The sequence below is a fragment of the Ischnura elegans genome, chromosome 11, assembly GCF_921293095.1.
Source record: "Ischnura elegans chromosome 11, ioIscEleg1.1, whole genome shotgun sequence".
NCBI classification, from domain to species: Eukaryota; Metazoa; Arthropoda; class Insecta; order Odonata; family Coenagrionidae; genus Ischnura; species Ischnura elegans.
The window spans coordinates 29,848,711-29,866,976 of NC_060256.1; the positions used below are offsets into that span (position 1 = coordinate 29,848,711).

Here is an 18,266-nt window from a genome sequence, read left to right on the forward strand (position 1 = left end):
GATGTGGTAAAATTATACGACGGGACCGCGATCGTCAAACGATAAATGCGGGAAAACGATACTTCGAGGAACGATAGATGCGGGAAAAAATTACATTGTCTTTATGGAACTTAATTTGGGACCAGGAGCGGCGAACGATGAATGCGGGAAAACGATGAATGCGGGAACGATAAATCGGGGTTCCACTGTATTTAATTTTAGTTGTAGTTTCAGCATGTTGGTTGCTTAGAAAGTAAGTTATCGGTGTCATTTTTTCAATGAGTAATTTTTCGGTGGGAGAAAGATGGAACCCAATGTCTGCCAGTGCGTAAAGACCTATACTGTGTAATGCAATGTGATACTCTTGGAAAGCAAAATTCCACTCTTGGATGTGTGATTGTACATTAAGAAATTGATAATACTGTTGTTCTATGTGAGGGGATTAAGGTACATACTAGGGGTCTGCGAGTACTTGAAAATCCGAGTCAAGTCGAGTAGTTGGTAGTCGACTCGAGTAGTATTACAAATGTAGAGTCGAGTCAAGTAGTTTCGGCTACTGAGCTTTCAAGGCCAGTGAGTTCAGAAATCTGTCGACAGATGGCACTATCATGAAACTCATGTAATAAAATCGTTTTTAAAGTATGTAGATAAGTGGTTCTCATGCCTTGGCCTAGGAGTTTCAGCTTTTGTTTTCATAGCAGTCAAGTACTATTGTAATCGACGTGGGCGCCGAATACCTTTTCATCAGCTGTGGCGCCCGACTGTCTTTCTACCCAATGGGGTATTTGGAATAATCGGAGTGAACCTCTGCGTCGCTCACACTTTACTGTGCGATACTGTTATACCCTACTCTACTTTCTTAACTCACACGCTGGGAGAATACGTAAGAATTGTTTATTTTTCTAGGAATAAACATGTATATTTTCGGCTTTAGCGGACAATGCCTGTTTTTCCCTGATTGACATCACAAATATTGCCATCTTTTTGCCTTTTTTGAATATTACTTACATCCGATGTTAATTTTTGTTTATTCATTTGCTGCATTTTGTTTCCTTCTTGAACTAACAAAACAATAGTTGCTAATGTTGATTAAACAAAGTGAGAATTTATGAAAAAATATTTTGGTCCATATGGCTAAAGCTATGTTCTATAGTTTGTTCACATCGTCCAATTAAATTCCATGAAGATTCACGATCCTTAAAAATCGTTGACAAAATTTTTAATAAATATTCCTAGAGTTCTCAATTATATCAATTTTGTCAAGAAAGTACTTGTCCAGCCACACGAGTGGCGAAAGACAATTTTCTGCAGGCAGTAATACTATAACATGGAGACGTCAAAACCTGCTACCTAATCATGTAGAACAATTGACTTTTCTGCATGAGATGAAAAGATCAAATATTGCATTATTCATTTACGTATTTATTACAATGATGCAAATGCTTTTATTCAGCGCTCTTTCTAGCAGTTTGGATACATTTATAAATTATATTCACAACATATTACTAGAGGTTAGTTCATTTCAATTGTAATTATGGAGCTGTTTAAAACACATTAATTTTCATTCATCTCCTATTTCTGATTCAATTACCATCAACATTCCTCACTATCTTTTCTTATTTAAATTAAAATAAGCATTCAGGATAGAAAATTCTCAGGGGGATTGGAAAAATGAGAATAAGTTGGTGCTTACATTATCATATTGCCAGATCCAGAAATGACCAGACTCGACTCGATACTCACGAGTAGTTTTCAACTCAACTCGATACTCGATTCGAGATCAAAAAGCACTACTCGCATATCCCTTGTACATACATATTTTTTTCAGTACATTTGGCTCATTCTTGCGGAACAAGTTTGAGTAGAGACATTATATATTAATTTTTATCTTTGTTGTAACCGTGAAATTTTTCTTTAAAAGCTAAAGTTAATGAATAGAGTATTATTTAATGGAGCATAGACCTCTGATATTACTGCTGTTGAATAGTACATATTTAATATGTTGCTAACCTTTGGATGAAAGTTTCTGGGGACCAGTTTCAATGGCATAGTTTTTTTCTTTGGAATTTTTTGTTCCCATTCATGTTGGAACTCCTGCTGAAATGCTGGAAAAACTTGTTATAAATTGATGTAGAAAAAATCCTGAGAAAAGTGTTACACTACAGTGTCAATTGTTATTTCTTGACTGATATACTGAAGGTTGATGCTGTAACTAATTATTCTGGTTACATTCAAGTTCTAGTTTTAATTTTGTGTCTACTAAGCTTTTGCATCACTCATGATCTGGCCTTTTTTGATCCTTGGCCAGAACCAGGGCTCTGGAAATTCATCACCTATGTTGACCTCGGAACCAACTTCAGATTCGTCAGACAATGGCGGAGGCACAAATGAGGGAGATAAGAGTGAGAGAACCCAGAAACATCCAGCTGACGGAGATGGTAGCAGAGAAATAGTTAAAGGACAGTTTGATGATGCTTCTTCAGTTCAGGTTAGTTTTTACAATATAAATACAAGATGGTCTTATCATCCTTTAATTAGCGAGCTTGAGCTTTCATCAGGAACTCAAATCAGAAAGATGAATACACCCAATGGAATGAGATATAGGACTAATTACAGCTGTTAAGTTCTTAGGGAACTTGTGTTTGTCACTTTTAGTAATCTTTATCCCATGTTGTGTCAATTGGAAGCATGTAGGTACAGTGGAACCTCGATCTATCGTTTTTCAGGGGGGTGGATGAAAAAAACGATGAATGCGGGAAAACGATCGATGCGGGAATGTTTGACTAGGTTGCCTATTTCCCAGGAAACTCAGGATTTTGGCGCGTAATTATGATATTCGTTAACCTCTTCCCTACGCAGGGCGTGATTTCACGGCCTGAATTTTCTGATGCTAAAGAAGGAAGGCCGGATTATCACGGCTTGACGTTTTCGAAGCAAAAGGCCAAAGGCCGTGTTTTCACGATTTCGCGGTCAAGCATGCCAAGTGGGTCCCAACCGCCATTAGGGTCTCTCGGCGTGAGAGGTCCGACCCTTTCCTATTGTCCGCGTGGGGATTATCTCGGCCCATCCCGGCACTTAGTGACCCACTCAAAGAAGGTGCTCATGGTCACTTATTTGTTTATAAGTTAAAATAACTAAAAACGTTCATGTTGCATTTATTGAAAATCAATGCGAGGAATTACATTCTGTATGTTCTGCTGATTGATTCCAAATTTTAAACGGAATTCTAGCGTTCATATTAACGGAGTTGATCATCACCTAGAACAATTTTTGGAGACGCTAAGGTTAGATGTTAATTGTTATTTTTATAACTCACTAGCAAGTTTGTAGGAGCGATATTGTAATGATTTACATCTAAAAATATACGTTATTTTGTTAGCTACATTCTAGATGTACATTTGCGGTGAAATTCGATAGAATATTCGATTTAACTTCTATGAAAAAAAGCCCTCGTAATGTGATAAAATATGATTCTCTCAGTTCTTTGTCGTGAGCCAAAATTACAGCGACTATTTTTAATAACCTCTTACCAACCTTTGAATACAAAGGTATTATAAACGAATTTCGCTATAAATACTGATTAATGCATATCCTAAAAATTCGTAAATTTAATGTACGATAATGCATGATAAGGAATGTTTTACGTAGACACATGTTGTGAGAAGCATTCCATACCATTGCAGGAAAGAAACCTGCTCTACTCAGGTAGTTACTCTCATATCTTGGATCTCTGGTCAGGTTGCACCTCACAGAGTTAGTTCGGGACACATTAGCGCATTAATGTTTTCTTGGAAAAACTTATTATCCTCCAACTGGAAGACCCAAGAGTATATTGGTGTAAGTATTCTCCTACTGAAATATGTACGTGGAAGGTGATAACCTCACTCTTCTCGGAATAGCTCATTTTCTTTTCAAAACTTTCTTGGCGTGTATTCAAATTTAGCCGTTAACTATCTGTACGCATTCCGCTACCTATACCAGGGATGGTTTCTGTGGAACCCTGCTGTGCGATGCAGCCCATACCATGAATGAAAGAGAACTGCACCACCCAGGTAATTACTTTCATATCTTGCTTCTCTGGTCAGGATCCAGGTGGTCTGCTTTGTGTCCCTCACGGGCTTATTTCGGGACACATTAGCGCATTAATGTTTTCTAGGAAAAACTTATCATCCTCCAACTGGAAGACCCAAGAGTATATTGGTGTAAGTATTCTCCTACGGAAATATGTACGTGGAAGATGATAACCTCACTCTTTTCGGAAAAGCTCATTTTCTTTTCAAAATTTTCTTGGCGTGTATTCAAATTTAACCGTAAATGTTCTGTATGCATTCCCCTTCCTCCTCCTGCAAGGATTTTTTTCATTTTTTTCATATATTTATACAAGAAAATTTGCTTTAAAATAATATTTAGCCATTTCAAACAACAAATTTGTATGATTCAAGTAGTTTTATGAGAATTTTTCGGGAAAATATTCTTCTAAAAAAATTCTAAATGTATCATTCTCAAGTTTTCTGAGAACTGGAGAGCAGACGCAAATGAGGAGTGTTGATTTTGGCATCATGGATCTAAATTATGTTAATATCATAAATCGTAAATACCTAGAAGTAGGCTAGGAACATTGAAAGATTTCATTCCCTTTAAAGTATTTGTTGGTCTATGATATAATGCCGTTTTGCTGAAAACCCTAAAAATAACCGTAGAACTTCGTTTAAAAGTTCTACAGGCATTGCAAAATGAAAGGAATACATTGATGAACTGACATTTAATGCAACAGTAACAATTAAAAAAAATTAAAATTGCACTGGTAACAATTAACTGACCCCAAAAGTACGCCGGGACGCTCTCGGGGAAAAGGGTCGAGGATTATCCCCACTAGGAAAGGTCATTAAGGGGAGGAAGCGACTACCTGGTCAGTCCCAAGCCGAAAAAAAACTCCGTACGGGGCGAAAAAGAAAATCTCAAACCCTTCGTAGAGCCAAAAGCAGCTTCCCGCGAAGAAGCTCGGCGCGAAAAGGTTTAAGGATTCAAACATGATTTTAGCCAATAACAGGAATACTATTACTTCATCGAGAAACTTAGGTCACATTGTTGATTCGACTTATCTCTCTTTCTAAAATCCTAAAGGAACATGCCACCTCGCTAAAAAATGTTTGCTCTCCACTCGGCATTTACCCTGCTATTATGGATTTCTCTCCGATGTAAAAATCCATGAAACGCCATTTCCAGTACACGTATTCACGAGAGCAAGTGCATGTTATGCCTAAAACAACCGCTTTCGCCGGCGCAGTGATTGGTTGTGAGAAGGATCACGTAGGCCAAAAATAGTCAATTATTTGTAATGTTCCTGTCTAATAAATATATTTTTCATGTAATTTAGGCAATGTGTTAAGCATGAAAAATGTTAAGTTAATTGTCAGCGGCACGCCCACCTGAGCCTCGGCTTCATCCCACTTCTTGTTTTCACCAGGTAGCTTGCTCTACCCCACCCCTACCATCATGTGCTAGCGGACAGCCCGAGGCGTTCTCCAATATTCACGCCCTTCTATCCCGGATGCTTTTATTCATATTCAATTATTTTCAGTCCATCTTTTAAAGTATTCACTTGTTTCTTCGGAAGGGCGATGGTCTGAAAACGGATAAAAATAAAACTAATAAAAATTAAACCTTACTTTATTAAACCCACACGGAAAACACTCGCTAGTTTGAAGTCAACCCATCCTGGAAAGTACGGAACCACTCGTGCGAGGTGAAGTTCGGAACTGATGCTGTCTCGTACGTCTTACACAGAACATACTACAGAGGGTGAAGCATAAACATATGACTGCGCCATGAAATTTTTTGTCTTAAAGGGAAGGCAACTTACGCATTCTTTTCTAATTAGCGTAGCACCAGATGTGTAGATGAATTCGGATTGTTAGTAAGGAGAAACAAAATATCCTGAGAACACTGGTTTATAGTCTTTTTTGAGATAATGATGTAATCTGCAGGTTTAGTTATGCCTGTTCATTTAAGGTATTTGAATTTTTTAACATATGGTTTGTTTTATGTTTTATGAGAGGATAAGTGCTATGGCCAGTATTTGGCTTAAAACTTGACTTAAGGAAATATTGCAAAGGTTTTGCATTTTTTTGTTTCCTCCGGGGGTCGCACAAGTCTTTTGGAGTTGGAATTCTTGATTTTTACTGTACGCTCTGGTCCAAAAAACATATAAAAAACTAGAACTACATGAATTAAAGTGTTAATTTATATTGCTCATACCCGACCAAATTGTAATAAGAAGGTTAGAATAATGGTTGATTTGATTAATGAGCAGAGCTCGTTCAAATATTCATAAATTATCTGGAGAAGATCGTAATGCCTAAAACTGAAACATAGGTGACCAGTCTAGTTGAGTTAAGAAAGAAAACATGGGTGACCAGTTTAATCGAGTTATTAACTTTTACATCTTTGAATTTGTTGCTTTAATCTAATATGTTTTAAGTTGGTGTATTTTTTTATCAAAAGAACTTTTTTGAGATGCTTTTCTTCAAACTTGACACAATTTTGAAATGTGTAGTTGACTCATCACTGCTTTTTGTATTCCTATTTTCTTGTTGGCGTAATGCTACTTATGTTAGAGCTGTCATTTGCATGTAAGAAACTATGTAGCACAATTTTTTTATTATTCCTCTAAAAAAAGATAATTGAACATTTCCATTCAATAATGTAGGACAAGGAAAGAAATGAAGAAAACGAGGGTGACCAGTCAAGCAGTTCAGCCTCGGGGACGACTAGTAGTGTGGTGGAAAATAAACGGAGTGCGTGTTGTTACAAGGAGGAAGGGGACGTGGGGAGGGGGAAGGAGTTGGAGAAGGTGGAGGAAGAGGATGAAATGGTGAGAGAGCTAAGTGGCGGAGAGCGAGGGGATGCAGACAGTGGCATTTTTCCTCCATCTTCCGACCAAAGCTTCACATCATCCTGTGAGAAGAAGGTTAGAATAATGTTTAATTTACTTGAGCAGAGCTCTTTCAAATATTCATAAATAATCTGGAGGGGATCTTAATGCCAAACCTTGCTGCCCAGTGCTCGGCATCATTCTGGAAGCCCACAGATTTACATGTAAGCCAAAATTTGACTTAATTAATAATAATAATGAGTGAAATAACTAATTCTGGTCATTTTAATTTAGATACAGTTTAATTCTTCTTTTAATTAAAATTAACTTGGGTTTTCAAACCATAATGTTAAAATTTTTTTACATAAAAAAAAGTATTTTTCCCTGAACTTCCTTAAAGAAAGAAAAAACTTGAAATAGATAACTTTTCCACTAATATTTTGGCTTTCCTGATGAAATTTGGTGCAAAATTGATATGTTGATCTCTCTGAGTGCATACACTAAATACTGATGTGACTAATTCTATAAATATAGTGATGTGTGATACATAAGCATTCAATCACAGCCCTTGAGACATGCTTGTTATGGATTAACCACCTGTTCCATATAAACCAGAAAATGCATATTTCCTGTCTGTAGAATTTATTCCAGGATTACTGACCACTGCTAGCCCAGTTCGTCTATAGCTGGCCGTGGTGCTGGAGTCATTAAAAATATTTTCATGCTCGGGGTCGTCTCATAGTACAGCAGTTGAATTTTTTTAGTAGCTTTTGTTATTGAGGTAAGATGAGTAAAAGTTATTGGGAAGGAAATACGAAGGTAGTATTGGGTTTCAAGGAGTACACGAAGGTACACTTACACCTAACATTGATGAGGTGTTGTAATCTGCTTTGGAAACATACACCTAGTATGTACAGATGGGTATCGGTTGTATTTTACTTCATCACTTTCTTCTGGTGATTTCAGAGACAATTTCCCTGTTGTTCTTATCATTTTTTATTTAGTTATAGATCAGGTTTTTATTCTTCCCCTCATAAATTAAGTATGGTATTTTATTTGACTTCAACAAAGGGCAGTGCTGAAGTCAGAGTTTTTGTCTGCTATCTTAGGATTTGCAGGCAAGCATAGTTTGCATACATTTGCATATGGGCTGTACCCATCATTCTACAGTCTCACCTTTTCATGGTAACAATGAGAAACATTTTATTTGCAGGTTTCTACAGTTATGGGTGGATAAGATGAGCATAATTTTTGGTTATTCCTTTATAATGCTATTCATTACATACAGTTATACAGTTGGCCTTATGGCTTGTTACGTCTTCAGTTTATCCCAAATCCTTCACTTAAATAAGATAGCGGCATGGCTATCATTAGCTACATATTAGGATACCCACAAGACAGTAGTGAAATTACTGTGCTGTAGTGTTTAATACAGCATATGTGTGTCAACTGGAAGATATATAATATCATGTCTTATCGATAAGACATTCCTCACCGTAGAGTCAGGATATGTGAAGCAGTAGGTGATGATTTACATATCTAATAGTAGTCAGTCAGCCACTGAAATAATGGTTATGATGTTTAAGAAAGTGTAACAGAGCCTACCTTACCTTAGCATAAGTATGATTTCATACAAATTGGTGGAAAAAGGTAAACTTAAAGATCAGATTCCAACAGGCTTGGTAACAGCATTTAATTCGAAAATATGGTTACTTTTTATGAATTAACAAGTTGTCATTTAAGTTATTTTTATAAAGAGTAATTTATATATTGTTCATAACATTTTTGTTGATGTGATTATGTCTAAGGAGCCATCAACAATAATAAAATCAGGAATGGGAGAGTATTTATTCTAATCAGTAGTTGATGAAGTGAAATAATGCTCTATTTTGAAAGGTCTGGGAGCTTAAATATCCTCATATCTTATCTCCAATTGCTCTTATTATGCACAATTGTTTACTCATTGCATTTTCAGGACTGGAGGTTGAAGTGAAAGTTGCATGTCTCTTGTTAATGGCTTTCCTTTTTGCATTGTATTTTAGTATCAAGTAATTAAGTTCCTTCTGTAAATTGAGTTTGCATCAGTTATATGTTATTGTCCCCGAGTATTATTTGAGATTGTTTTCTACCTTGTGGCCTTTGTATCATGATTACTAATAATTTTGTTTTGAATATGTACATGTAATATTTTAGTTCGTGTGCCATGTGATCTTCTTTTTGTCCAAAGCTAGTCCTTTAGTCTCATTTTAAGTATTTCACAACCTTGTTGTTTTTGGTGAGTAATGCATTAATACAGTGGAAATGCTTATAGAAAAAGTTTGTGCTCTTCTAACTAAAACTGAGCTGTGCTATCAAAACGATTTTGATGTTCGTGTCTAATCGGCAAAATCTTGGTGTTTTTGATGGGAAGTGTGGAGTTGTTGAATGTCACTTACGTATGTGATCTACTATTGTGATAATATTTCGTTTATCACCGTGTAAGTATTATCATACCAAGGAAATGTCCTAAAAACGTTGATTGGGGGTGTCACTCATGATTGATGCACCGTCACCAGGAGCTGGCATGTTTCTCCCATGAGTGACAGCAATGGGTAAGTTAACTTTACAATATATTGAGACAATTGGCAGCCCACAGTCTCATTATTTATCACACTGAGAGACTTGGAAAATGAATTTGTTTTATTTAGTGATGAGTCGATTCTAAATCTTAAGGAATTCTTATTCTACCGTTTTTATTCCAATTCTATCTATTTTGAAGCCATTAATTCCTGCCTAAAAATCTCATTCTTAGGCCAAAAAATAGCTCTCAAGAAATAGTCACTCTGTGGATTATTAATTTGGCCAAAGCAGTCATAATATTATTATTTAAGTATTCTAAAAATGGAGTATTTTTTCTGGTAGTCCATTCATGATATATCTTAAGAAATAGGTATCGTAGATAAATACTCCATGTCAGAGCATGGCATTCCTTAAGGGAATAGTTGATCCTCAAAGAACCACAGCTTTGCAAACTTTTGGCCATGCTTTGAATATATCTTGCATCTCAAAGTAAATTGATTCTGCTCTAATCGCAGGGTGCCACAGTATGTGTAAATGTGTAGCTTCAAATATTAGTGGAATTGGAATGGATTTTTCACCTTTTGAAGTTTTGCATTAATGTGTGAATTTGTAATAGCAGTTTTGAATTCAGTGGTGCAATGGTTTAGGCACCAACGAAATTTTTCTTTGGAAAGTTCATTAGACTTGACTAGGATTTGAACTTTGATCTCCAGATTTCTAGTATTAATATAATGCAGCGGTAATAGTTAATGATAGCATACCTTAATGGAGGCCAAGTCAAATTAATTTCCTGCGGTGAATTTCCTTCTCTAGTGCTGATGCTATTAAAAATACTTGATTCCAATTTTAGGCCTACAATTAAAAAGGTCTGTGAGTTGAGGTAATTCCTTGGTTGATGAAATGAAAATTATCAGATGTGTGAAATTTCATAGATTTTTAATAAATGACCAAGGTAACCTTAAGAATAACTGTGGAACAGTTGAAACCTGGGAAAATTTTAATTAATCTGGGAAATGTCACAAAGGTGTGCATTTTCATTCCAACCAACTTGGAGTTTCACCATTAATGCCTACCACTAAGAAGATGACCCATTACTATTTTTGATACATCCACTATGTTGATTATAGGCCATTTGAAGTGATACATATAACAGTAGGTACTGAAAATTGAAGGAAATACCAAGTGCTTATAATCTTTCCGTGTAAAAGGTGTGGTACGGTCGAACAATGGTATTGAATTCTATTATCAGACTCGGGAATCGATATGATAGGCTCTCCTTTTCTGTCTGGCTCTTGAATCTTGTTACCTATCACCATCAATCAAATGAGTTCAGGGTAGACATGGGCACAACAGTAAAAATTCAGGCATTTGGGCATAATTTTCATGGCGTGCTGCTCTCGCCGATGGTCTCTATGGAGAAAATTGGTCAATAGCGAGTAAAGGTTCAGTTTCAAAGATTAGAAAGTGCAAAACTAAGAATCAGTACCCCTATGAAAAAATTGTATAAACCTATTTCAAAATTTCATACAATCATATACATTGCCATGGCAATGTAATTGATTGTATAAAAATTTGAAACAGGTTTATACAATTTTTTCATAGGGGTAGAGAGTATTTATTCTAGTGCCGAGTTTAATCTGGGAGATATGTATCTTATTTTCATCCAAATCAGTGAGGCACCGTGGTGTAGGCTGCTTATTGGTGTCTGTAGTTTGATGGTACCCACCTCTGGTTCAGTGTTTCAATAAGATACTGATAGAGATATACTTTGCTGAATGAGTGGGTTCAAGAATTAGTTTCTATCATGGATAATTATGGTATTTCGTAAAAAATAGGCCATAAAACAGAGCACCCCAACTTCTTCTACCACGAGCCTATTGAGACAGATTTTAGGGTAGTAAATACAGTGATGTTGAGGTATTTCTGAAACATCCCAAAACAGTATGGTAGAGTTTATTTTCATTGTGTAAATCCCCAAATGTTTATTATTCAATGTAATCAGCATCACGCAAAAAAATTGTGTGTAGGATCAAATTGAATTTGAATTTTTTGTGCTGATTCCAGTTCTATTTTCATAACTAAACTATCTATCGTGTGAAGTAAACCCTTAAATCAGATTTATTAAGAAAACTGGAGACATTAACCTAAGTTTGAAGAAGTTTGGAATCCTAAAAATGTGCATTTTTTGTGCCTAGCCTTGTACTTTCTTCCAAGATTCTCTGTAGGCATACAGATGAACAAATGTAATCCTTAGGCATCGCTTTTTACTTGAAATTTCTTCACATTTTCCATTAAATATGTGATCATGATTCACCCGCAGGTTCATGCTTGATGTGCATCCGTGATTTGTTCAAGCATTTCCAGTTCTGCATTAATGCATGGTTGCTAAATAATGTACTTTCAGTAATTTTAAGCATGCTACATTTGTTATTCCTGATCAAATGTATACTTATATTCTTATCACCATCATGCTCATCTCTTGCAGCACAAAGGCGAGAAGAAGGATGTAGGCCGTTCAAGTTCAGTCGCCACCTCTCCTACAGGAAAAAGTTTTGCTGTCTCAGAGCAGTCAGACTGTGGTTACTCCACTCAAGTAGAAAATCAACATGAGTCTATGTCTACTTCAAGCAATGAGGATGAAGGACCAATTGCTAAAAGGTAATCCTCAATCTACTGAAATATTCTCCATCTAAAAATACTGCAAGCATTCTAGTTCAATTAACTGTGTTGTTTTCACCAGACTTTCATATTTGACTGAAAATAAAACGTCTCATGAAAAGTGCCTTTTGAGCAACATGTATGTACATGTAATAATTCCACATAGTAAGTAGTAATAGTTCCACCTTAATGCATCAATTTTGTGTGCAAAAATGGAATCTAATCTTCATAAGAGGGTAATATGGTGTTCCCACAATCGGAGGTCTTGTACTTTGCAATGGAAGACTTTGGGCAGAGAGTAAACTTCTGTAAATATTTAAAAACAGAATTTGGAACCTCTAGAAAATATTTTGTGAAATTTAATTTGACAAAACAGGAAACCTGGTCAGCAGAAGCATCATAGTGGTGTCCAGGATAGGAAAGCTGAATCAAATACCCTGGGTAGCTCTACAAAACCTGTGCAGCAGCTGAAATCCCAGAGGTGTGGGGCTGAATTGAGAAGGAAAAGACTGGTGAAGCGAGCAAGAATACACTCGTTAGTATAACTTTCAAAGTTGAAACTTTTAAATATATCTGTACCTTTTTTGGAAAACATACCCAATGAAATTTTGCATCTGTTTAAATGATGAAAGTGTGTATTTCACTTATTAATATGTTCTTATATTTTTTCAAAAGTACATTTTAAGTGGAAAATTTGACATAGCGTGAAAACTAGTCGTTAAGGGTTTGATACCCTCAATGTTTTCTACATTACTGATACTCAATATTGGTAATACTTTTCAAAACAACAATATTGTTATGCTATGCATAATAGTAAATTCCTAAATAGTGGGTGCTGGGTATGATGAGATTTCTCATGGCTTGGAGATCACATGCTATGTAGAATGCTTTCTCTATCTGGAGGTGAAAGATTCCCATCGTCATCCTTAATTTCCCCTTTCATTTGTTCCTGTGCTACATATTTGAATTAAGTAAAAGAGCTGTTTTGTACTACTTTTGCATAATACTATGATTGCACTTCTAGACCCTGTTTGATATTTGCTTGTATCTAAATTTGAAAATTTTACTTCTTTTTTGTCATTTTTGCTGTGCATTAAATACCTACAGTGTGTCCTCGTTTAACGTCACTTACCGTTCCTGAAAAATGTGACTATAAACGAAATGACGTTAATCGAAGCATAATATCCCATAAGAAACAATGTTAAAAGTGAATATTGGCTCCTAGACCTCACAATTCCTACGCGAAAAAAATGTAAGCGTATCATATGTGGGGCATTTTTTACGGTGGGAATGCCAAACTATCGCATAAATACGAGTTCCTGTCTTCATCGATGACAGGAGCAGCAGTGACGTAAATCCTTCTCCATTTTTGTATCTTCCAGCATTTGCTTTTCGGCTTCGCTATGGTGGTCGCCCGGGCGAGCGTTGCCTGGGCATCATCATCGCTGAAACATCGTCGCAGTTACAGGAACCAAAATTATTGTGAACTCGGCAAAAAAGTGACGACAAAAACTCCGAGTTCTACCTGGAAAAATGCCTTGAAATCACTTTTAAGGTTCCTGAAAACCATTATGTCAAGTAAAACCTTGTGCACCTGCGTAAGAATTCATTTTGCAAAAATTTTTGCTAAAACCGTAATCGCAATTAAGAATAAACACACCGTTTTACACTTTGCTTAGACTGACTGTATTACCGCCCACAAAACGAACAACCTGCAACGCCCGCCGCTTCGCCTTTTTTTTGCGCGAAATTTAAAAGACTTGACGAAAAGATTTAAAAGACTTCGCGAAGCGAAGGTGCGATAAACGAATGACGGTCTCATAATTTTCGTGACGTTATCGCGAAATGACGTTAAGAGGGGTGACGTAGAATGAGGACTCACTGTATTTATTTTCAAATTATCTATTTAAGTTGTAATTCAAAAGTATAGAATTAGCATTACTGTTTGTTTTATTCTCTTATTTTGCAGAACCAACTTAAAGGCCATGGTGCACCATACACCCTCTGATGAAGACATATCCAACCTTCTTAAGGAATTCACCCTAGATTTCATGAGTCACGGATATGGCCTTCTGGTGTCAGGACTTCACATGAAACTCCTTTCTTCCTGTTCTCACAAAGCTCCTGGCATCCAGAGTATTGACCCTCCAGCAGTACTTTTCTTCAACTCTGCGAAGACCTCATCCTCAACAATACCTCATCCCAGAAATGAAGAACTTCCTCCCCCACCAATTGACACATCTCATTTTTTCTGGCTCATCACTTTTTTCTTACGATTTTCATGGCAGTTGGGTTTAGAATTTGACAATGTGAGGTAATTATTGCTTTTTAAATTACTGTATAACTTTTCTACAGTATGTGATATTTTTGCAGTGGGTACACTACATCTGTGGTGCAGTGTTTCCTTAAATAACTTATTAGAACATTTTTCATATGGCTAATTTATCTATTCTTTATTGGGGTGTGCAGTTAACAAAAATTTTAACTCTACCACAGGTATTTTTTTTATCTAACATAAATTATCACTAAAATTTGACTGATGAAATGCAGTAATAGTTAATATTGAAATTCTCACATGTATTCTTGCATACACTTAGCTTCCTGCAGTTTCCCCTCTGTTTCGGGCTTTCTAGTGCCCCTAGTGGCCATAGTTCACACAACACGTTAACTATGTTCCTTAACATTATCATGTGGTGGAAACAGTTGACAAATTCAGTAGCAACGTGCATTTTAGTGTTTGTTTTTATGATTTTTAACTAACCCTTTTACTGCCATAGGTTCGAAATATCGGCCCTCACTGGTTGAGCAAAAACTGCCAGGGGCCGATTTAGCGGCTCGACTTATTTGACTTTTTTTTTTCATGATTGTGGCCTTATTAACGGCTGTAATAAAAGTAAACCCCCGTACTCTGTCTATGGTTATAAGATACAAATATATCTTAAGTATTGGGAAAAAATCTAGAGGTATTTAATAAAATTAAAAAGTAGCTGAAAAATTTTAAAATCTGAAATGTTGCAAATTCCAGAAAATAGCCTTGGCAGTCTTCGTACATCCCACCCAAAATGGGCTGGCAGTAAAAGGGTTAATTATTTTTCCATTTATTTTGCATGTTCTTCCAATGATATGATATGATCTGATCTGATCATGACCTGATTCCAATAGTTTTAATACTTTCCTAGTCTTTTTTTCATGCAATTAAAAAGGCTTACAGAATTCTTTGCTTGCTGTAAGTGCATTTTTTCTAATGCTCTAATCATCTATTAGTTAATAATGATCATTTTGTATATTTTATCCAATGATTTTGAGGTCTGCTCTCAATTTTTGTTACTTTACCAACTTTTTCTTTTTTTTGCATTCATGCTGAATTCTTACTAAATACTTTCTGACCTTTTAAAGGGTAATCGCTTTGAGAAGGGTAGTATGTTGGGTAATTTGTTAAATGTTCCATGCAAACCTACCTTTACTGGTTCCTATAAAAAAGAAATTTCAGGTCTGAACTTGGACAATATGGAACATCATTTCCACACAAACAATTGAAAACTCATTTGGAAATTGATGTTTATATGAGTTTTCTATTGCTTGTACATAGATACTCATATGAGTTCACAGTCCAGTGTCCAGTCACAATACCAGTTTGTTCTTGTGCCCACGAGTTCCAGATCAGGGCCTTATGTTCCACATATGCTCCTGATTGGGAACTTCAGTTATATACCTGTTTTAGATCTGACCTGACCAATTTAAGATCTGGTTTTAATAAGAAAGTGGTATGAAATATTTGAGAGGGGTAGAATACCTACAATAATAATAACTTACTTAGCCTGTATGTATGTATCCATGCAACTTTCTGTGTGTTACAAATTGCCTATATGCAGGATCAACAAATGCAAACTTATAGCTTCGAAATATCTGTGAAAATATATGATTTACAGAAGAGATCAGATTATCCATCATTGCCTAAATCATTCATAAGATAGTCTATATATCAGTTCCTTGAGTATGTATCTTTTTCCTACAACTTCTTTTTTTCTACCCTCATTTGTTCTCCTTATCTCATTCTAATCTTCTGTGACTATCTACCACTAGGGTGGTCCTTATTTTTAAACCTTTCGAATTTCTTTTGGGATGCCCCCCAGTTTTGTTCCATTTGGGGAGAAAATAAATCATGAAAATTATTTTTGCAATCACATACGGGAAAACATGCCGCATTGCACTTAAAGTTTTGAAATTTTGGTATTTTTGAGTGTTTTTCAGACTTAACTGAAGATGTCTTTCTGGGATTATTCTATCACTTTTCTTATTTCTACAATGACTGGTTAAACGTATCACCTCAAATATCTTTCATTTCTGCCCTTTGGTTCCTGGGATATCGCACAGAGAATCCACCCCAGTCAGGCAATTTGGGTGGCACGCGGATTGCATACTCTCAATATTTGTTGATCATTCTCACTTATCGTAAAAGCAAAAAATTCTTTAGGTCATCTTTAAACTTCATCAATATAACCTTGAATGTTATATTTGTCACTGTTTATTGCCAAAACAGGCTTAGTAGCTGTGGCTTAGTAGCAGTGTTTTTTCTGAAGTTTAGTTCAATTTGGTCTGTGAAGGCAGCAATTCTGTCTATAATTGGTGGGTGATTAGGTGTTGATGACAACTGCTTTTTTTATAGAATGGTGCTTTCGTATGACATTCTTTCATATCTGATATATGAAGGAGTTGGTTTATGCGAGGAAGTGCAACTGGCTCTTAATCACAGCAGGGAATCAGATGTCAAAACTTGTCTTCGACGGATGCATCTGGTAAGATATTCCTCTCTCCAGTACTCAACATTTTTCACTCAATTAAATGTTTGTCTGAGTCACTCATGCAGTGAGTTGACCCAAGGTTGGTTTGATAGAGCTCACCCTAGACTAAGCCACTGTAGGGTGTGGCTTATTTTAAAAAATTTCTCTTATTTTTTATTTCAACTTAAAATATTTTAGGGGGAGTTACAACTGCATATATGATAAGAAATTCAGGTTGATTAGTTAATTTTTAGAGGTTGCTCAACAGCACTAAATTTGATAGCAATTAATGTGTTCAAGTTGATAAGACAGTATCATTTCTTGGAGTAAAAGGAAAAGCTAATAAATAAATAAATAAATAAATATTTTATTGGTCCCGTTGATATGTAGTGACATATATAGGCCCCGTCAATAAAGTGACAGTACATATATAAAGAAATTTAAACAAAATACAGCAATATTACATTTCTTTATACAAGTATTCTTTTACATTGTAAAAACAATTGTCAAGTAAATATTCTTTTAATTTATGTTTAAAACATTCTAGTCTTTGCACATTTTTTATTCCATCTGGTAAATTGTTAAACAATTTGCATCCCATATATGCAGGCCCTTTGCTGAACAGAGAAAGGTTGTGAGTACTAGTTATATATGCACCCCTCAAGCACCTGGTTTGGTGTTCAGGGTGTAGTGTGTGGTCAAATTCCGCTCTATAATATATCTGGAAAATAGTTGCTTGGTCGTAAAGCTACTATCCTATACTATCCTATAGTAATTTACCAGTTAATAGCTCATAACTTTGAGCATTTAATTTAGAATTTATAAAAGCATATAAAACCGGAATAAATTAGAGATTTTTAGTCTGTAGGTTTGAGTGAAGATATGACATTCTGCCAGTGTTGTCCATGTAAAATTGTTTCTTTGACTTTATCAAGAAAGATGCTAGGAGAATGTAATGTAATTAGGGGTGCAGCACCCTGACTGCACCCCTCAAGCACCTAGTTTGGTGTTCAGGGTGTAGTGTGTGGTCAAATTCCGCTCTATAATATATCTGGAAAATAGTTGCTTGGTCGTAAAAACATGAGTTATGAACCCACAAGAAATTAACTTAATGTTTCAATTCAAGGAAATAAGCTCTCTTGTCGCCCTGAAAAAAATAATTATTATTATCATTGCATTTAGTCCACTTGAGCAACCTGTAATTGTTAAACAATCAACCTGATTTTTTAATCATTTTGATTCTACTCCCCATAGAATATTTTAAGTGGTTGAAAACAAAATTCAGAAAAAAATATGTCTCACCCTAAGCCCACATGTGAAATGCTCACGTTCAGGGTAGGGAGACAACATTCTTTCTCTGGGCCACCCTGGGTTTTTAAAATCTTTGTCCAGGAGTGTCCTGGCTTCACCTGAGA

General features: G+C 35.8%; 1 protein-coding gene across 9 annotated transcripts in view; it reads left to right on the top strand.

Annotated features, from left to right (window-relative positions):
- LOC124168471 (protein timeless) overlaps nt 1-18,266 on the top strand; it is a 69,944-nt gene that overhangs the window by 13,649 nt on the left and 38,029 nt on the right. For 8 of the 9 annotated variants that reach the window (XM_046546740.1, XM_046546739.1, XM_046546741.1 and 5 more), the window contains 6 exons: nt 2,288-2,467; nt 6,689-6,949; nt 11,898-12,070; nt 12,447-12,605; nt 14,040-14,384; nt 16,737-16,866. In XM_046546740.1, coding sequence (XP_046402696.1) covers nt 2,288-2,467; nt 6,689-6,949; nt 11,898-12,070; nt 12,447-12,605; nt 14,040-14,384; nt 16,737-16,866 — 1,248 coding nt within the window. The remainder of the gene's footprint in view (nt 1-2,287; nt 2,468-6,688; nt 6,950-11,897; nt 12,071-12,446; nt 12,606-14,039; nt 14,385-16,736; nt 16,867-18,266) is intronic. The other variant, XM_046546737.1, reaches the window with a different exon arrangement.